Here is a 21,912-nt window from a genome sequence, read left to right as displayed (position 1 = left end):
CTCTCCCATACAACCCCCTTTCTCATTCTCTCTAAGATCTCACCCAAACTCATGGTTTTCAATACAATCTAAATACTGACTTCCCCAAAATTTACATTTCAGCCCCAACCTTTTGCCTGAGTTTTTCATCCCTACATCCAACCTGCTACCCAGCATACCCACGTGTATGTCTAAAAGGTATCTCAAATTTCTTGTGGCCAGAACAGAAATTTCTCCCTTTTACCCACTCTGTCTCTGATAATGTCACATCTGCCTGTTGCCCAAGGCCAAAAAACTAAGTTCTAATCCTCTCAAACTGGTATAGCCAATTAATGTGAATGCCTTATTGGCTGTACTTTCCAGTATTCTTGAATCTGAATGTATTAGCAGATCCACCCTAGTCTGAGCTGCCATCCTCACCCACCCAGGTATTCCTCCTGCTTCCATCTCTGACCCTTGAGAGTACAGCTTCAACAAAGTAACCAACATTATTTTTTCAATTAATGTAAATTGGATATCTTTCCCTTATTTCCCTCTCAAACTCTAAAAGGGGACTGCATGATCTGTTCTCTGTCTTCCTCATCTCTTACCACCTGTCTCTTGTAGGCCTTTTGTGATGGTCCCAGAATAAGCCAAGATTATGACATCTAGGGAACTTGATGGTCCCCATCCCTGGCATCTTCCCCTGCTACTACATACCTGTACACCTCACCCCCTCATTTCAGACACATCTGTTAGTTCATTCAAAAAACTCTTCCCTGAGAACCTTTCTCAGTTAATACCCTTCCTTACCTCAGTCACACTGGCTTTCCTTTCCCTCACTTATTTTATTTATTCATTATTTTATCACACTAATATCTATTTGAAATTTGATCTGATTATTTATTTTCTCTTTTTCCTATTTTACAAATACTGAGAATGTACTCTGTAAAAGGCATTGGGTTCTGTGATACAGATATACATAATAAAGAGTCCTTCTCCAAAGAGGACATAGAGATGGTCAACAGACACATGAAAAGATGCTCAACGTCACTGTCAGAGAAATATATGAATTAAAACAACAAGATATCATCTGCCTGTATGGCTATCAGCAATAAATCAACAAACAAGTATTGGCAAGCATGTGGAGAAAAGGGAACTCTTGCACTGTTGGTGGGAATACAGACTGGTGCAGGCACTGTGGAAAAGAGTATGGAAGTTCTTCAAAAAATTAAAAATAGAATTCCTTATGACTCAGAGATTCTACTTCTGGGAATATATCCGAAGAATCCCAAAACACTAACTTGAAAGAAACATATGCACCCCTATGTCCATTACAATAGCCAAGATCTGGAAGCAATCCAAGAAGCCATCAATAGAGGAGTGGATAAAAATGTGGTGGTACATTTGCACAATAGAATATTACTCAGTCATAAAGGAAGAATGAAATCTTACCAAAAAGCATGGATAGACCTAGAGGGTATTATGCTAAGTGAAGTAAGTCAGTCAGAGAAACACATAAAATCATATAATTTCACCTATACGTGGAATCTACAGAATAAAGTAAACAAAGTCGACAGGCTCAAAAGACAGAGCGAACGGGTGGTTGCTAAGGGGAGGTGAGTTGGGGGACCGAGTGAAAAAGGCTGAAGGGATTAACAAGTTATACAACAGTCATAGGGATATAAACTACTGCATAGGGAATATAGTCAATAACATTGTAATAACTATGTATGGTGCCAGGGGGTTACTTGAAATATTGGTTGGAATCGCTTTAAAATAAATGAATGTCTAACCACTATGCTGTACACCTGAGACTAAAACAAAATAATAAATGTAAGCTGTAACTGAAAAATAAAATTAGAAAAAAAAGATTGACAGAGTCCTTCCTCTCATGAAATTTACATTTTAGTAGGAAAGACAGAAATGGAAAATCTAAATGCACAAATGTTTTGTACTGAGTGCTACATTGAAGTGCAGCAGTGAAGTGCTCCTATAGGAAGGTCTAAATGGAGAATGAGGAAATCTGTAAGCTGAAACCTGAGGCGGGGTGAGGATGGAGATGGATATCAGAAAAGTATTCTGCGCACTGGAAGGACTAATTGTAAGGGAGGGACACTTACTAGTGTGTGTGTGTGTGTGTGTGTGTGTGTGTGTGTGTGTATTTTTAACATCTGCTACGTTCTTGTCTGTTTCTCAATGGAGGTGACCCATTAAATCCCTAAATCCCAAAGGAGCTTTGTGTTGACATTAATCCTGAAACGTGGAATGGACAAACACAGGTAACTGGGCTGAGACCACACAGGACAGGCGAGGCAGGGGAAAATAACTTCGCCCTGAGAGGGGTATCTGCTTCCTGGCTGTTTATACTTTGATTTTCAAACTACAGAATGGACTGACTTCAATTATAAAAACAAAAAATCAACTTAGTTGCACCACAAAGAGATAGTGTAATAGTTTTCGACTCTACAGTTCCAATTTTAGTAAAATACTTCAAATCCAGTTTTTTAAAGTAGGACTTGAACATCTGAATTATTAAAAAGTCCCAAAAAAAGAAGAAAAGTCTCTAAAAAAAGTTAGCAACCAGTCTTTTTCTGCAAATGTATTCCCAGGTAGTAATAGTGTCAGGCTGAGAACAGTGTTTATTAACCACTGGAGAGGATACTAAATTAAAGGAACAGAGAAAATGACCAGATTTTGGGGGTGAATTAACTTCTCTTGTAAGAGAAATGGGGAAGTACATCCTCGGTAATAAAGAGTGGCAACTTAATCGTGACTGTGAACTTCAATGCCCTTGTGCGGAGCAATGCTGGAATCAGCCAGACAAGGCTGGGGGGAAACCAACTCTACTAATGGGACTACTGAAACCTTCCCCCGAAAAGTGAGCCCTCCTCCCAGAAGGAGACTGAATGGGGAATGGGGTACATGTGTTTGCCTCTGGGTTTAAACCACTAACTAAATATATGGTCCTAAGCAAATGATGGAACCTTTGTTCATCTCTATTTCCTCGTCATTAAGAATCGTCATGCATAGTTTGTTGCAAGGAACACATGTATTAACTCTTTTTGAAGTTTCTAGGAAATAACACGTATTAAAGAAATGTAGGCCTTGACAGGTTTGGCTCAGTGGATAGAGCGTCGGACTGTGGACTGAAGGGTCCCGGGTTCGATTCCGGTCAAGGGTATGTACCTTGGTTGCGGGCACATCCCCAGTAGGGTGTGTGCAGGAGGCAGCTGATCGATGTCTCTCTCTCATCGATGTTTCTGACTCTCTATCCCTCTCCCTTCCTCTCTGTAAAAAATCAATAAAATATAAAAATAAAAAAAAAGAAAAAAAGAAATGTAGGTTCCCGTCCTTATTTGTGGGTAGGCAGGGGTGGGGAGAGTAGGATCATGTGGGGCTCTGGTAGGGTGGCAGCTTAGACCAAGCCCTCTTTCTTCTCCTGCCATCTTGAAGCAACACACCTCTCCTGGGCTGCGGAGCTGCTGGGCTGGCAAAAAGCCTCCATGAAGAGAGTAAACTCTCTTTCAAAGAGTAAGGGATAAATCATGATGCTTATTTATTAAAAATATGTAAATGAGTAAATCAAAGCATATGCATAAAACTCAAACGTTACTGGAAAATCACCGCCATTTCCCATACACCATCTTTACACGTTCCTGGACCACTGGAAACAGATACCTTACCTGGGCAAGGAAGACACTGGCCATCCACTCCATCTGAGTCTGTAAACTGTCACAACACAGGTGCCTGCAAAGCAAGATGTATGACTATACAAATCAAAACGTCCACTCTCCAGTGTATTTGGTAATTAAGTGATCAGAAATCCCTTTGGTTTCTCTGATGGATGGCTTAACGCAATCAAAATGGGAGTATCTCAGTACAGGTTGCTTAGTATACGATGTCAGAATAATAGTGTACAAATGCTATTTTAAACAAAATATAGCTAAGGTTTTGATAACTGCTGAACGACAATCAGCAATATTTTTGGAAAGGCAGAAAGGTCAACCTCATTTGCTTTTTCAGGTGCAAGATGGTAAAACATTTTTCCCCCTAGAAACTCTGAGCTTAAGAAGAAAAATGTGTGCATATTTTCTTAATAGCAGATTTTTAAAAAGGCTCAGACAGTCTCCATCATTATGATTATAAACATTAATACCCACAAGACTCGTGAAAAAGAAGCTAAACGGAAAAACCGCTGCCTGTCCAATCACACCTTTTATTGAAAACCTATATATACAGAGCGCTTGCCCTCACGATTCACACAGTCCATTAGGGGAGCCGGGAATGTAAACAAGTAAATTAAAACAGCGAGAGAAGTGAAAAGAGGAACAGCACGCTTGGGGATGGGATGGAGGTTGCTTCCTGTAAGAGGAAAATGCTGTGACTGATAGCAAAATGGGAAAATGGGCATTCGATACAACCATATTTTGTTACATTCCTGTATAATAAAAATAATTTTTTAAATGTTAAAATTTCTGAAATATTCTTGCTTCATTGAAAGATGATCATAGAGACACTGTCCTTTTCTATTTACCATATCCAAGAGAACCTTTCTCAAGGTTTTAATTACAGATCCTTTTAATTACACACCAAATGTGTACAAAATACTCTAGATACAAAGAAGATATAAAGATTAAAGGTGAGAGTTACAGGACTTTGGGGCATCTGAGCTGTGGCTTGGATGAAGGACAGCTGAGTCTGCCAGCTGGGCAGGGAGAGGACGGTGATGAGGAAAGGGAGCAGCACATGGAACGGATGAAGGCTCAGCGCGGGGACCACACCTATTAAACATGGAGATGGGAGACAGCAAGGCATGTGCGGTGGATTCAAGACATAACTGTTTTATCATTAAGGAAAAAGGGAAAGTCCTGGGCGATGAAGCTGATGGAGCCCATATTTAAGGGCCTTTTGCATGCCAGGCCAACACTTCCGTGCTTTATCCTGTAAGGTGACAGGAGTCACAGAAGAGTTTTAAAGCAGGAAAGAAACATGATACATTTTAGAAAGTCTCTTTGGGGCTGGGTGGACAATGTCCTAGAAGGCAGAGGCAAGGTCCGAGGCAGGAAGAGCACTTAGAACTCCTGTACTAATCCTGGCAGATGAATGAAGCAGGGCCCTAGGGTACAGGGTATGGTGGGTCAGAGAGACAGGAAGAGGCATGTCTGGTACGGCTTGGATTCATCAGACACAGGAAGGTAAGAGAAGGAGACTTCTAGTATAATCTTTCGGGAAAGTGGCTCAATCCAATGACATCAGTGGAATCAAGTACATACTAGTATATGTAAAGAACAGTTTTGAAACCAAGATTTTCCTTTTTAGCTGAATTTTAGCTAGTTCTTATCCCTTATTTAAAACTGAATGCTGCCTGTGTATCCCCTAAGAGCTAGGATCCCACACTCCTAGTAACTGGGAAGAAATCAGATACAGTTGCTCTTAAGAGATATTGGCAATTAGGATACATGGGACTGGAATGGACCTAAATTCTGAAAGCAAATATATTTTCCTCTTCCTAGACTCGAAGTGTTTAGTAAAGATTTTACCTTCGCTTCCTGTCTATAGATCTATCTGCCAAGCCACAACATTATCCATTTACTGAGATTACTATCGATACACCAGATCCCCCAATGGCCAGCGGGAACTTACCACTGATGTTTTTCAGAAAATGCTGTCAATCCCCAACTGCGCCACATGAGGAGAAAACACAAACATATTCAAAATGATAAACCTTACCAGACTGGAAACAGGATGGGGTGCTAAGGAGGTGACATTTAACAGTGGAAATGCGTAACAGAATTGGTACCCACAGTGAAGATTCCACGGGTGTGATTTATCTAGAGGTGAATGGTAACTGTTGAGGGATGTGGCTACACGTTTAAATATGCGGAGGGAGACAGAGGGAAGGGGCCTTGTGATGTCATGGGGCAGTGGGGGAAATCTCTCAGAAGAGAGTCTTGGCTGAGTAAAAGCAGATGTCTAGAAAAAAAGGCCAAAATAAGATAATATTCATACTGACCTGCTGATAGTGTGAGAATTTGAAAAAAAATGTGCCAATTGCAATGCAGGTATTTGTGTTAATTGATAATTGCTGAACGATAAGCATGGAGAATGTTTTCAGACTCACAAACCATCGAGAGTTCATTAAAATGAAGTTTCATGAGATTAGGTGTAGAAACATTAATTAGCTAAGTCAAAGTAATTTCTGGTAAGAAAGTACAGTATGGCCCCAGCCAGGTGGCTCAGTTGGTTGGAGCGTCGTCCCTTATACCACAAAAGGCTGCAGTTCAATTCCCAATCCCGTCACATATGTAGGTGGCGGGTTCGATCTCGGGTAGGGGCATGTGCAGGAGGCAACCGATTGATGTTTCTCACTCACATCAATGTTCCTCTCTCTCTGTCCCTTTTCCTGAAGCCACCGAACATATCCTCAGGTGAGGATTAAAAGAAAGTAAGTACAGTGTTAACCGAATGCTGGGTTGATTCAAGTGTTAAAGAGGAACAGAATGTTTAGGAGGGGTCCATCTATGTGCTGTGGATTTACTACCAAATTCGGCAAAGCGAAAAGGGCAAATTAGAGAGCCCGGCTGGGCCAGGCTGTCTGTCTTCTTGTGGGCAGACTTGTCTGGAACATTCCTTGAGTCCCCAGGCTTTGACTGAGCAAGGGACAGGATGCGGACGAGCCCAGGTGTTTCCCAGCAGACAGGGCTCCTGGGGTTTCTTGTTCTACGAAGGGGACATGCACTCACCCAGGAGCTGCCTTTAGGGGAACGGCCTCCCTCCTCAGCTACCCACACACGATCTCTGGATCTGGCATCTTAAGAAACTTGTCTACAGCGTAGTTTATAAAGTTAGACTAATGCCTCCGATCCTAATTCCTTGAACAGGCATATATTCCCATAACTTTTTCAGCCACCCTCCCCTTGCAAGCCTTACCTTGTTGGAGGTTTCACTTTCTTTCTCACTCCAAGATAAAACTTCATTGAACTGAGAGGAAGCATTTTGTCATGTTTGCTACTCTGTAAGGAAAACAAAATAGTATGTAATTGAAGACTTCACAAATATCCTTGTTATTTGCCTTGAATGTTAATGACTGGGTTTAGAATTGCTTAGTTTCTCCAATGTTTTATGAACGTAATACCAGCTCTTAGTAAATGAAGATCGTTTTGATTACAATGTTGTAAATTTAAATAGATAATTTTGGATATATATGTCTGTTTATATATGTATATTTAAACACACACATAATGATCCCTTATTTAAAACAGCTGGAACCAGATGTGTATCAGAATTGATAATTTTTCATGTTTTCATATTTTAAAAATACAATACAATGCATATGCAATATGTCATATAACTCCACCAGACTACCAGTGTTGCTTGGGGCAGCACCCTTTATTCAAATATATTCATATTTCTACATTAAAATGCATGATATTTCATATAGTGTGAGATAAATAAAGGCTATAAATACTGTTCTAGACAATGTTTGTAACCCCTTCTACCCTCAACTTCCTATGTTGAAATCTAATCCCCAATGTGATGGTATTTGAAGGGGGGGCCCTCGGGAGGTAATTAAGGCATGAAGGTAGAGCCACATGAATGTATCAGTGCCCTTATAAAAAGAGGCCAGAGAGCTGGCTCTCTCTCTTTCCACCAAGTGGGGATCCACGTTGGCAGTCTACAACCTGGACAAGGGCCTCACTAGACCCTGACCCGGCTGGCCCCCTGATTCACATCCAGCCTCCAGAACTGTGAGAAACGAATGCCTGCTGTCTATATTTCAGAATTACAGAAAACATATTGTGAACCTATATGGGCACATACTGAACTATCTCAAATATCCATATTAATGAAAATTAAATTCACGAAAATAGACTATAAATAAAGAATTTATAAATATTTACTTAAGATCAATTACACATTATCTGTACACATTCTGGCATATTTATTGGTGATTAATATTTTTAAAATGTTAATTCTTGAACACAGAACATCAGGAAAGTTGTCTGACAGAAGGAAAACTTGAATCCTTATACTTTAATTTAAAACCTTAATATCAAGTCACATAAATTTTATGATTTATCCTTGCATACCCTGCAATAGATTTTATACAGATAATAGCCATGGAATTACGGTAATTATTAACACAAGCAGTCCCTATATCCTAAGGAAATCTCTTGTTTCAAACTGGTAGGCAGACAGCATTTATAACTGAGAGCAGGGGTGTGAGGGTCACAGAGACCTAGGTGCAAATCGGCCTTGCTACTTATTAGTTTGAGGCCTCATGTGCTTCTCTCAGCTCTTTTTTCTTTAATCCTCACCTGAGGATATTTTTCTATTGACTTTTAGAGAGAGTGGAAGGGGGCAGGGGGAAGACAGAGAGAAACATCGATGTGAAAGAGAGACAGACACACAGACTGGCTGCCTCCCACAGGAGCCCCAAACAGGGCCAGGGATCTAGCCTGCAACTGAGATACATGCCCTTGACTGGAATCTAACCCTGGACCCTTCAGTCTCAGGGCCGACACTCTATCCACTGAGCCAAACTGGCTAAGGCCTTACTTCTTATTTGTAAACAGGGATAATAACAATATTGACTATTTCATAGGGTCATTATGATGATTAAATGAGAAAGTAAAGAGTTACTATTAAGGGTTATTGTACAGATTAAATGAGAAAAATGCCTATAAAGGTTTTAGTCTAGTAGCTAGCATATAGAAAGCACGTAGGAAATGATAGCTACTATTATAAATTTAGAACACCCTGCTTCATAGAAATAGCAATATAAACAAGTTACTAGGGTCCTAAGACAATGCACAAAAGCCCACTTGACAAATATGTAGCTCAAATCAGTATAAGTTCTATAAAACTTAAACTCTTACTATGAAATCTGCTCTTGATGAAAGCAGCCACTTTTGAAGAGTGGAAAACCCATATAATAAAAGCCCAGCGACCGTTAAGGCGGAACGACTGGTTGCTATGACCCACTGGCCACAGGGGCCACCACCAGCACCCCTGTGGAGCCCGAGGGCCCCGGGGCCAGCAGCCGCCGCCAAGGCGCTGGTAAAGAAGAACGCGAAGGTGGCCAGTGTGAGCATGCAGCTTGAGATGAAGGCTCTGTGGGACGAGTTCAATCAGCTGGGCATCGAGATAGATGATCGTCACCAAGGCTGGCAGGTCAGGGCACCCCTCTCCCTGCTGCGACCCTCCCCATGTGGCGCCAGTATAGGGCAGCAGGCTTTGTCCCAATCCACACGAGCGAGACTGAGAAGCGGGGTGGGGGGCACTGCCTGGCCACCTGCGGGTCCCTCTCTGCACGGGCCGGCTCCTTCACTCTTTGATTCCCGGCTCTAGTGACAGCCGCCTGGTACGCTGGGCCAGAGGGTACTGCTCTGGAGGCCAGGAAGGCAGCGGAGAGAAACCCTGTGGACCTGCCTCCCGACCAGCAGCCCAGGACCTGGCACCACCAGAAACGCACCGGCTCAGAGCATGCCGAGCTTTGGTGGGGGGAAGGCAGGTGCCTGTGAGGGGCCTTGCCACCAGCTGGCTCCTGGTGGATCCCACCTCAAAGGAAACTCGGTCTTTGGTTCCTTAGTTCAGTCTATCCCAGCTAAAGAGGAGCAGCTGGGCACATTTTAGGGGAGAATTAAGACTCTAAAACAGTGTGTTCTATTCCGTGGCGATAGCTACCCAGTTGTCTTAGGCCTAAATTCCAGGTGATTGTGGGGCCTGGCTCTGCCACTGGGGCCCGTGTCTTCCAATTGGCCTGTATTTGTTGTAAGGCCCCAAAGAGGAGAAGGGGAACAAGTTTTTCGATGCAATGGATTTGACCAACAGACAAAGGCAAGTGCCGGGCTGTGTATAATGTACACACAGAGACCCCAGCTCTGAGTCCGCCTGGCCAAAGGGAGATCAGGGCCGGTTTGCAGAGCCTTCTGGTGGTTTCTGTTTCCTTGCTGAGGCCGTCCTCCCTGGAAAGCCTGGGGCCCATGCTCAGCTCCAGCTTAGCGGGTCTTCTTCAGGCCTCTCCCCCCAGCTGGCCACGCCCCTGATCAGCCCCTCCCACCCCCATCGGGGACAGGGCTGGCTGGCCAACCTCCCTCGGCCCCTCCTCCCTGGCCTGCCCAGCTGGATCACCCCAATTGGGGCGGGCTGGCTGGACTCTACCCATGCACAAATTCATGCACCGGGCCTCTAGTATGTTTATAAAATAAAACTTGGTTTCCACGGAGAATACAGGTTAGGAGAATATAGAAGAAAAAGTAAGCAGGAAGATCAGAAATTATGCTTTGGTGACCAATGGCCTCCGTGGCAGCGATGATAAGGCCTGGAATTTACACAGTGGATTTGCTCCCAGTCACTATTATTAATGTTTGCTATTATAATCATAGTAGATAATTTAATAACATATATATTTTGGATATTTTTTCCTTTATGGCTAGATTTCTAGAAATGGAAGTATCAGTTCCTTATTGGGGCTAAAAACGTTAGGTTGATTTTTAAATATGGTAAGCTGCCATCCAACTACAAAAATGACTCTTAATCAACATATTATGTATACAGAAGGACAAGGATGAAGGAACTCCATCTAATAAAGACCAAGGTGGGTGACCCACTGAAGAAAACCAAATAAAATTCAAGCTAGACTTAATATTTGTCAGCTGTGATGTTTAACATTTACTTTCACGAATAAAAACCTAAGTTCATGAACTTTGACATCTGGAGTTCGGTTCACTAACCCCAAATTCTTATGTGGCTTACTTCTGCAAACTCCACCCTCCCTCTACTGAAAAAAAAAAAAACACCTGAAGAATAACAAACAATATCTTGGTACCTGCACACACTCCCTGCTGGGTCTATCAGGTGGAATGGCAAAGTGGGAGTTCAAGTAGGGTAGATAATAAACCTCTGGAGGGGTAAGGGCTGCAGACTTCAGTGCTGTCCTACCTGCCCCCATGCCTGCACATTCCACTGTCTTTAAAAGTGAATATGAGATGTCTACACAAAGTTGGAATGCTAAGATTTATTTAAGGCCACACATGGAGGCTTCCCTGAAGAAACAAACAGGGAAAGGGGTTAAAGGTGTGGAGAGCTCAAAAGATACTTCCCAAAATAGGGCTAACTATCCTCTCTTCATGACATATTAACAGATATTACTACACTGTTCTTTCTTTGTACGTTACCAAAACAAAATAGTGAAGTGCCACACACTTACAGTATGCAAGCAATGTTTAACTCAAGTGAATTGTATAATTCAAAATAAAAAAGTATCTCCAGGTCCTGCTGTCATTCAGCATTTAAAAAAAAAAATTGCATGGGTATTGCCAGAATCTCAAGGAAGTAGAGATGATACTGCAAATACCCATGTGACCACCACCAAAAACTGGATAGAGAATATTTTTTTAAAAAAAGATTTTTAATTGATGGTTAGAGAGAGAGGAAGGGAGAAGGCGAGAGAGAGAAATGGGAGACATTGATATGAGAGTGAAACATTGATCGGCTGCCTTCTGCACTCCCCCTACTGGGAATCGTGCCCACAACCCAGAAATGTGCCCTGACCGGGAATTAAACCTACAATCTTTCCTGACACCTCAGCAAACACTTTCTACTTTCTATCACCATTCATGGTTTTGCCCGATCTTAGACTTCTTACAGACAGACTCAGATGGTAGTATTTTGTGTCAAGCTTCTTCTACTCCACAAGGATTTCAAGATGCATCCATGTTGCTGCATGCATGAGTATTCACTTATTTTATTGCTGAGTAGGATTCCATTGTATGAATTTATCATTCTAATATTGACAGTCACTTGGAATGTTTCCAGGTTGCAGCTTTTATGAATAAAGCTGCTTATGAACATTCCTGAACAAACACTTTTATGGACATAATAACCAGGAACAGAATTGCTGGGTCCAGGGGTAGATGTTCTAATAAACTTATCTAACAACTGCCCAACATTTCTACACAGTGATTGTGACTGTACCCTTCCATCAGCAATTTATGAGAGTTTTAGTTTAATCAACATCCTTGTCTACACTAGGTGTTTGTCACTCTTACAATTTTAGTCACTGTAGTCAACTTAAAGAGTAAAATAGTATATCAGAGTTTTAATTTGCATTTATTAATTTCCATTAGCTAAACTCAAGCCACTTTTGCCTTAGGGCATGACACACTCTCCCAGTCATTTTATTGATTGAGATGCTGACTAATACGCTTGTTTATGTAACGCATATTGGACTTTTCTTTAGGACGTAAGTCATTCCCTGCCCTAAAAAATGTCAGGTGCTCATAAAGGCCAAATATGGAGTCCTTCACTGCGCTACTCAGTGCATTAATGCCATAGCCCGGAGGCTGAGAGGAATCCTCAGCTTACTCTGCATTTTATTTTTTTTATTTTCTACAGGCCTTGACTTCCAAGAGAGAGGGCTGAGAAAGGTATAAGAATGTTAATACCCACACAGAAATGTGTACACAGTCAAATACTATATATGCAAATACCTTCAGGTCCTTGTAAAGAATGAGATATCCATCTCGTAAAACACAGTGCCGATCTTGAAATTTATTTCCAGACAGTATTTTAGATGGTTCTTCTTTGATTTTCAGGGATCCCTCTTTGATACTTTCCAGGGCATTTCTCTCTGTAAAGTACATTATATTTGTAGGTGAGGTACACTTTCATTTATTTGGAACAGAATATAAAACATTTTTATACTTTCAGTTTTGATATTATAAAGTAACTAGAGGCCCAGTGCATGATTTAATCATGCACGTGTAGGCTGTCTGTCCGCTGGTCGGGACCGGTGTGGACGGCAGCTCCCAAGTCCCTGGGCCCTTAGGGTGAGGCGGGGCGGGGGTGTGGTCCTCTGGTGGCTCAGTGTCCTGCCGGCCCAATCACCACCCCAGCCACCCCGAGTCCCGCCCCCTGCGCCTCCTGCTGGCCCAATCGTGGGCGTAGTGGAGTGATGGTAATTTACATATTACCTTTTTATTATGTAGGATAACTTGTTTCCTATCATTAACCCTTTGCACTCGCTTGCTTTTTTCTCAATTCCTTTATTCTACTCGGGATTTAATTTTTTAAATTTAAAAAGATTTTAGAAAGCATGGCAGTAGAATAAAAAAAACTGGAGTTTCTTTTCATACAAACTTATTTATTTGGATTTTTTTATATTTCAAATTATTGATACATTCAAAGAGTAATTTTAATCTCGACATCCGAGTGCAAAAGGTTAAGAAGCCTATGGTTAATTTCTGGGAATAGCACATGTCAGGGGCATGTTGGACAAGTCGCAGATCCACTGACTGGATCTATTTATATCTATAATACATAGGCCTGCCTACGCTGTCCCATTAGCACTTAAAACATGGTGAGTCTCAATCAAGATAAAATATACTTACAGATTTTGAAGACAGTTCAAAAAAGTAAAAAAAAAAAAAAATCTCCCAATTTTGCAATATTACATGTTGAAATGATAATATTTTGGATATGTGAGTTTAAATGAAATATACTAGCAAAATTAAAAAATTAATGTGGATACTAAGCAACTTAAAATTACATCATCAGCTTGCCTCATATTTCTTTCAACAGCACTCATATAAGAATGCAAATACACAGGTAAAGAGGGAAACCTCTACCATAATTCTGACACAGGAATGCAATAATTTTTAAGGTGTTTGAGAAATTCCTGCCAACATGAAACAGGTAAGAGTAACAAGGCAAAATGGCTAAGGTAGAGTATTTAACATCAACTATATTTCATATGCAATACTGTGATTGTTCCACACACAGGAGTCTTTTCAACTAAGTTTCTTAAGAAAACACTTTTTGGTAAGAAACCAAGTTTGTATTTGCATAAATTTATCAATCTATCTCCATAAATTTATCATGTATAAGTGTATCAATATATTTCCAATCTAAAACTTTCTACTGGAAATCCAGACAATGATCAGCTTCCTGCCTGAGACCTGAAGTACAGTGGACAGAAAGAACATTGAAGCCAAGCAGCCATGACGCTGTCATTATGGAGTCAACTCCTGCTTTTCCTATAAAACAGGAAAAATCACACTTGTCCTGCAGGTTGCTGTGGCCCACATATTAGATGGTGTCCACAAAAGATTCAGAGAGGGGCACCATATCAGGACTTGGACCTTAAGCAATTTCTTAGTGTTAAGGTTATACAATTTTAAAATATTCATGCATAGTTTCCAGATAAAAGACTTGAAGACATGTTTTAATACAACTGGAATCAAGAAAAAAATAAATGTTATATAAAACCAGTATACATTTTAGACTTTTCAAAATGTTCATGTATTTTAATGTCATGTGATTTGCATGCAGCTTTCTGCAGTAGGGAGTAGAAGTAACACAATCTCATTTTATTTTTAATTAAATACTAGGAGCCCAGCGTGCGATTTGAAATCGCGCGGTGCCACCCACCCTTGAGTCGCCAGTCTGGCCCTGCCTTGCTCCCCGGGCCCCACAGCAGCCACGGCCACTGCTGGTCTGGCCCTGCCTCCCTCTCTGGCCCTTGAAGCAGCCACGGCCACTGCTGATCAGGCCCTCCCCCAGCGCAGGCATGGAGGCCCGAGGCCCCTGCCTCCCCTGACGCTGCGTGCGCAACCTCCTCCTGTCTGGTAGACCCATTACGACGTCCCAGTTAATTAGCATATTTCTCTATTTTATATATATATTATTTTTCTTGATTTCAGAGAGGAAGGGAGAGGGAGAGAGAGATAGAAACATCAGTGATGAGAATCACTGATGGGCTGCCTCCTGCACGCTGCCTACTGGGGATCTTGCCAGCAACCTGGGCATGTGCCTTGACCAGAATTGAACCTGGCATCCTTCAGTCCACAGGCCGATGCTCTATCCACTGAGCCAAACAACCTCATTTTATAAATGAGAAAATTGTGGCTCACAAAGGTTACTTAGGTTAAAAGGCAACTGTACTAGAATCACAGTTCAGCTCTCTTAATATCTAACACAGAATCCTGTCTTTTATACTGAGACACTATTCTAAGTAATCATCACAATTATGATCACGACCATTACCACAATAATAAATGTCTGGGTGCCTTTCTTGAACTCATGTGCCATTTTACACTGCACTCTTGATCTACAACTTACTCCTTTGATGATTTCCGTGACACTGCTCTGTCTTTGTTTTCTTGAAAGCTTTCTAATTGTTCCTTCACACGCCATGGGCCTCTCTAGATACACCCATCCCTTACAAGCAAATGATGGTAACTCTATACTCAGCTTTCTAATGTTCTTTAATAAGTGAGTGGAATGATCTTGTGTTCTCCCAAGGCTAAAACCACATCCCATGCAATGCGCTCCACTGCTTCCGCAGGTCCCTTCCAGACATCTACCCCTGGATACACTTCACAGACAGTAAAACCCAACACATCCAAAGACCCCACCCCTGTGTCAACCCAAATAGTAACCTCTTCTAGGCTCCCTTTCTTAATGGCTCAGGAAGCATCCAAAGCAAGAAACTGAGAAGTCCACACAGTGGTCTCTGTAATAACACACTGCTAATTTCCTTTAGAAAACATTCCCTTACTACCTAGATAAAAGTGAGATAGCAGTCCAGGGAAATTTTGTCCATAATTTCCTCAATTACAAAGTGTTTTATTCATTTATATTTTTAAAAAGTTTACTCAACGGGTGCTTTTAGTGAGCAAAGGAATGAGATAGAGTCTTATAATGGAAGATCAAGACATACAAGAAAAATGACACAGGAGATATTTCCTTGACCGAGAGACGTTCAGTGTTAGAAAAGATGTCAGTGACCATGGAGCTGAATCACCTTTCTGTGCCTGAAAGCTCTCCATAAACACAAGCACCCTGGCCTACAGTAGTCATTTATAGCATCTTGTGTTTGTATTTACATTTATATTTAAATAGTCTTCATGCATTTAGATTTTTCGGTTCCTTGTGGGAAAAGATAATCCTTTACATTTTCCACAGATTCCTGCATGAAACAGAGAGCTAACAGAAACTTATCAATTGGTTTTCTCGGTACCAAATAATAACATGAGAGAAAGTCAGGACATTCCTACTCTATCTACAGTGAATATCAAAGACTATCATCAAGTCCCAAGAAAATACTTCCACTTGAAGTGGACTAGGTCTTACCTTCGGATTTAAAAAGATCTGATGGAAGTGCAATGTAAATTATTTTAGCTAGACTATGATTTATAGACTCATACTATTTCTGCTGACATTTTCTTTTTATTTTCTTAAGTCAGTTGATAGTGGATGGCTCAGCTTTCCAGGTCTGAACTTGCCGGAAGCACTTGCGTTTTAAACTATTCGATTCTAATGCAAATTTAATTCCAAAGCATCTGTCCTATGCAGCAATCTAAATTTAGAAACCCACGGGGACCTGCATTTGAGTTACATCTTGTATCTTAAAAGTATTTCTTCCCTATTGAGATCATTAAAACTCGACTCCCATGCATTACATTCTATCGAGGTGATTTTTTAAAGAACTTTAACACTTAAAATAAGACTTCAGCAATATAAAATTATTTATTCTGGAACCTTACAGAAGCTATAAATATATGCCTTACTTGTGATAGAGATGTTCAACAACTCAATATGAGAGATAATGATAAAAGATGGTCTAATAAGATTAGCTCTGACAAAGTCTATTTAGCCATTTTAATGAAGTTTTATACTCCCTACCTCAATGTCTCAGTCATAATCCATGGGGTAGAAAAGAAATTTGAGGACTATTATCTTTCTTTTCAAGTTAGTTAACTCCTCATTACAATAATGACAATGGCGCAAACTGTTTCTAAGAAATCAAATGACGCTTTTGAAAAGCACAGAATTGATTTTTAAGTAGAGGCAACAGAAAATTCATTTACTCTAGTATACTTCTATAAAAGTAAAGTATGTTACCTCATTACCTTAAATGAATGAGCAGAAATTAAGTGTTGGCTGATTCTAAATCTATCCCTACTGTTATGTCTACATTTTAAACAGTTCAGATAAAGTGAGGAAATTCAGAAAACTAATACCCGTAAACCTCCAAATGTATTATTTGATAAAAATTCTTCATTTAGCATGAAGGTGGTGAAAACATAATGTCAATCAAAAATATATGCTTAGAATTTATTACATTAAAAAAAAAACACAACTATCATATGGGTGCCGTTGTAATAACCTGGTTATAATTTCTCAGGAAAGGAGGAACAGGAAGACTAGATGTAGGCATGCCATTTACACAGCTTTGCCAAAAAGCTGCATCTAACACTCTCCAAGTCTGTGTCCCACTGATTGATGGGGGAAGGGACCGTGCCCAGTAAGGTCTGAATGATGTGGAAAGGTGCCTGCCTGTCTGCCAGTCACACCCCGAAACAAATTAGTGGTCAGAATGGGCATGACCACTGCAAGCACACGAAACCTGAGTACACCTCAAACAATGGAAGTTCTCTCTCTTCCCTCTCTCACCTGCTGGGTCCTGTGACTCCTGTGGCAGGGGCTGGCTCCCCTGCGTCCATAGGCTAAAGGCCATGTGGGGCTGCCTCACACAATGGACTAGTGGATCTTAATTAGCGTGGGTGCTGAGCCACACCGGCTACAATGTGGAAGGGAAGCTCTGGACACTGGCCTTGTTTCTGGCTCTGCTGGAACCCCACCTGCAGCTTTTCCAGGACTGGCTCCAGGGGCAGGGGACTTTGGAACCCGAGAGATGTAACGTCACACAAATAAAGCCTTCTTCCACCTCCCATCCACCTGTGGGGGTGAAGCATCCATCTTATATAAAAACTGCTGTTTGAAATTTTAACGCTGCTATTTGGCTTCTGTAAATGCTTGCTTGCTTAAATAATAAGGAAAATAAGACTACTCCCACTTCAGAGAGGCCATTAAACCTTCCCCTGACGAAGTTATCAGTGCTGGCACCAGGCCAGGCCTTTGGTTGAGGTCTCAAGGCCCCAGCACATAGGGGCTCTTTAAGAACTTGCAAAGGGGGCCGGAAACACCCCATATTTGGGAGACAAAGAAGGTAAAAACATGTAAATAGGGAAAATTCCTGCATGTTGGGGCCCAGAATTTGAGAGACATTTTCCTCTGGACCTGCATGTAATAAATGTAACTCCATCTCTCTAAGTACTGCTTGGTTCTTCTCTGGTTTTCTGTAACAGGGGCTTCTGAAAATTCTTTCAGCCGTTTCCCAAGAACCTGTACTTCGCCCCTATGAGCGACAGGAGAGTTTAATTCTCCTGTAACAAAACAATTAATAAAATGCAAGTCACACAGATATTTTTGTGTGTAAATATAGAGTTGGAATAGAGTTAGGTGGACAGAGAGTAAAATTTGTGGCAACTAGGTGTCAAGTTTGCGGGGACAGAGTGCAAAGGTTATTGCTACTTAATGCTTCAAAAAATGTCAATGCAGTAGCTATTGTTTTCCTTAGAGAAAATGTGGTTGCAACCAACCACCCTAGTTTCAAACTTAGCTGATTTCTACTTGGGCCCCTGGTTAGAAAAGAAAATCTTCAGTGAGAGAAATATTTAACCTTATTCCATCTTGCTGTGAAGAGCAATGTATTTCTGAGATGACGCCAATATTTCTAACAAATTGACAGAGACATCACATTCCATTTACTTTATTTTCCTTTTAGATCCCAAGTTTAAGAAGTGGTGGATGTATGGAACAGAGCAACGATTCTGGAGTTGGTGGTCATTGTGATTGATTTAGGAGACATTTGCCAAGACAGAGAGAGACAAAGCAGATTGAACATCTAACCCCCCTGAAATCTATCACCAAGTAGAACCCATAAAACGTACTTCTAAATGCCAGGCTGCTGTAATACACAAGTAAAGGGGGGGAAAATCATGATTTAAGAAATTGATTTAAAAACACACACACAAAAAAACAACATGCAAGAGCCGATTTAAAAGGGTCATCCTAAATTCACACAGATGCAGAACCACCATAGTGAAAGTGATCGTTTTGCTTTGACAATCTAAATATAAATCAAGCTCTAATGAAAAACATTTATAAACCTTTTATTGGCTAGAAAACTATAAAAAGCATTTTAAAAATTTACTTCATAGTTCCTTCTATATTTGACCCAAAGTACATAACTACTAAATGTGAAACGGTCCAATTAATGTATTTGCTGAGAGTGTTACACTAAAACCCGATGTTGTTCATGTAATGAGACAGTTTCCTGGTAGGAAGAACTATCCTATATAATAAAAGTCTAATATGCAAATTGACCCCTCAACCAGGAGTTCGACTGGGAGTTCAACCAGGGAGTGGGGCTGGCCAGCCAAATGCCCGTAGTGGCCTCTCCCTCTGGCCGGCCGCGTGTGTCCCCTTCCCTCAGCTGACCTGGCCCTATCGGGCCCCATCCATGCACAAATTTGTGCACCAGGCCTCTAGTAGATATGATAACAAGCTGCATACTGGTTTGGCAAATTGAGGCAGGAATAGTGCAAGGACAGGGATGTGCTTCAGCTCCACCCTGTTCGAGCAAGGAGTGGGACATGAGAGTAACGCCAAAGTTAGAGAACGTTTCATCCAAATCCTGAAACTGTCACTTAAGCCTGCCTTCCACTCTGGGGTTTTCCAGCTCTTATGCAAGGTGCCTGTCGAGACCTTACAGAGGCGCGATGCTTTCACAACAGAAGGACACACTCACAACCCCAGGAAGGCACAGGAGTACGGGAGGCATCATTATACTGCCCAGTCTTCCTACCCAGCTTGTGGGCAGAGCCCATGTTCAGTCACACTACCATTCTCCTTGTCTTTAATCAGCATAAAGAGTTTAATTCAAATGTCATTGCTCTCAACCTGCTCTATCTCTTCCCCCCGTCCCCCAAGACCAACAGAACTTAATGGTATCCTTATTTGGATTATTCTTCACTCCACCTGCACAAAACCTCACTTTACACCACAGCCTTTTAAGATCTTAGTTTTGTCTATTTGTATTCACATAGCCAGCCCACTAACATTCAAACAAGAGCTGAGGAATTATGTCTAAGTGTGGGTTTCAAGTATTTCGCAGAATGGAAGAATTAGACATTTAGAGGAATACTAGAAAAAGGAAAAGGAAAATTCTCACCAGAAAACACTATACATTTAGCTGAAAAGTTGACTTATTTTCTAAAAGAAAAGAAACCACAAGAACTTATTACATATGTTTCATAATGCTGACAGGACTTGGTTCCTAAGCTCCACAATTCCTCTTTATCTCAATGTTACAATGAAAAATACAGAATTTGAGAACTAGAACAGATTTCATAGATTATCTAAATCAGAAATTCTCAGCATGGGTACCATTGGCATTTGGGGCCAGATAAGCCTTAGCTGTAAAGAGCTGTGCTGTGTGTTGTAGGATGCTTAGTGGCAAACCTTTTATCTGTCCACTAAAGACCTGAAGCACCACTCCAACCAGCTGTGACAGTCAGAAATGTCTGCAAACACTGCCAAATGTCCCCTTGGGAGACAGCACTGCCCCACACCTGAGAGCCACGGCTGGTATAATTTGCACTCTTGAATACCCAGAGAACTTTCACAATTCAGGAAGAAGGTTCACCAGCTATCTGAACATTAGAAAAACACTGAAGCATGGCAAGAAGCCCTTCCAGCATAATCCATTCCTTCCAAAAACGCTAACTTGGTACCATCACATGAGCCAACTATTACCATAGGGCTAGGCTCTAGGGAACCCGACTCTGGCACATGTCACTCCTGTGTACATACCTGTTCTTCTTCCTCTTGGACAATATTATGTCAGTGGGTCTGTATTTAGTTACTCATTTTTACTTTTGACATTTGCAAATGCCACTTGGGCCGTAGTATCCTTTAACTACTTAAACTTTCCGTGGGAGTTGCAAAGTGGGATAATAGCAGCACCTACCATTATAGTGTCTGATGGTGTCGGTGGTTAAGAACCTCTTCACCACAAGATAAGCAGAGCCAGGTTCAGCTAATGAGCTCCACCGAAGCACCTGCTCCAACACATTTTCTGTGTAGTGAAGAGGGCGCTCTGCAAAATAAAACCAAGTCAAATTAAAATATCATTTTTATAATTATACAGTTTGTAAATCCTTTAAAAATATGTATGCAACAATAAGCATAATCATATCTTAAGTTACATAAAAATAGCACTAAGACTACATAAAAGAGACCATTAACACATAGAACACCAGTAAGTATATAATAAAATTTACTGTATAAATGAATCTATTCAGGAACATTTGTGGTTTGCTCAATGATTTTAAAAAAATCACAGATGCTATCCTTTAGATAACACTTCAGAAATAATGCTAACCTTATATGTAACAAATAAGTATCTTACACTATCTTCTATTTTATCTTTTTAAATATATGTTTACTGATATCAGACAGGAAGAGAGAAATAGGAGCATCAATGATGAGAGGGAATCACTGATGGGCTGCCACCTGCATGCCTCCCATTGTGGATCGAGCCTGCAACCCGGGCATGTGCCCTGACCAGGAATCAAACCATGACCTCCTGGTTCAGAGGTTGATGCTCAACCACTGAGCAATACTGGCTGGGTTATAGTACCTGCTTTTGAATTTAAAATAACATTCTAGTTTGCTTATGGAAATCTGTCTATTTTTCACATGCAATTAAATAATTGTGAAAGGATTAGCAAAATTACTCTTGTCCAGTAGCAAGTGATAATATAATTTAATCCTAAAGATTAGCATATTATAATTTCTGATCAATAATGAACAACGTATAGCTGATATTCTTATAGTCAATTAACATAAAATCATAAAATATAACTTCAACAGAGATCATATGAACACAATCAATATTCTAATAGTTAATCTATGTTTAACTATTGGTGGAAACATCAATCAGAAACATTATGTGACAATATTATACATTAACTGTTGATATAAAGAACAAAAAACCAGAAGTTAATGACCTCTTAAAGATTTCTCCGTAATAAACAC

General features: G+C 40.8%; 1 protein-coding gene across 1 annotated transcript in view; it reads right to left on the bottom strand.

The window, feature by feature from the left end:
- ARAP2 (ArfGAP with RhoGAP domain, ankyrin repeat and PH domain 2) overlaps nt 1–21,912 on the bottom strand; it is a 174,453-nt gene that overhangs the window by 10,475 nt on the left and 142,066 nt on the right. The window contains exons 27-31 of the mRNA XM_054729595.1: nt 20,843–20,971; nt 12,456–12,595; nt 6,892–6,974; nt 5,605–5,640; nt 3,645–3,708 (exon numbers count right to left, since the gene is read on the bottom strand). Of these exons, the coding sequence (XP_054585570.1) occupies nt 3,645–3,708; nt 5,605–5,640; nt 6,892–6,974; nt 12,456–12,595; nt 20,843–20,971 (452 nt within the window). The remainder of the gene's footprint in view (nt 1–3,644; nt 3,709–5,604; nt 5,641–6,891; nt 6,975–12,455; nt 12,596–20,842; nt 20,972–21,912) is intronic.

Source organism: Eptesicus fuscus, chromosome 2 (genome assembly GCF_027574615.1).
Source record: "Eptesicus fuscus isolate TK198812 chromosome 2, DD_ASM_mEF_20220401, whole genome shotgun sequence".
NCBI classification, from domain to species: domain Eukaryota; kingdom Metazoa; phylum Chordata; class Mammalia; order Chiroptera; family Vespertilionidae; genus Eptesicus; species Eptesicus fuscus.
Note: the sequence above shows the minus strand (reverse complement) of the source record. Positions and strands in the feature narration are given on the sequence as shown.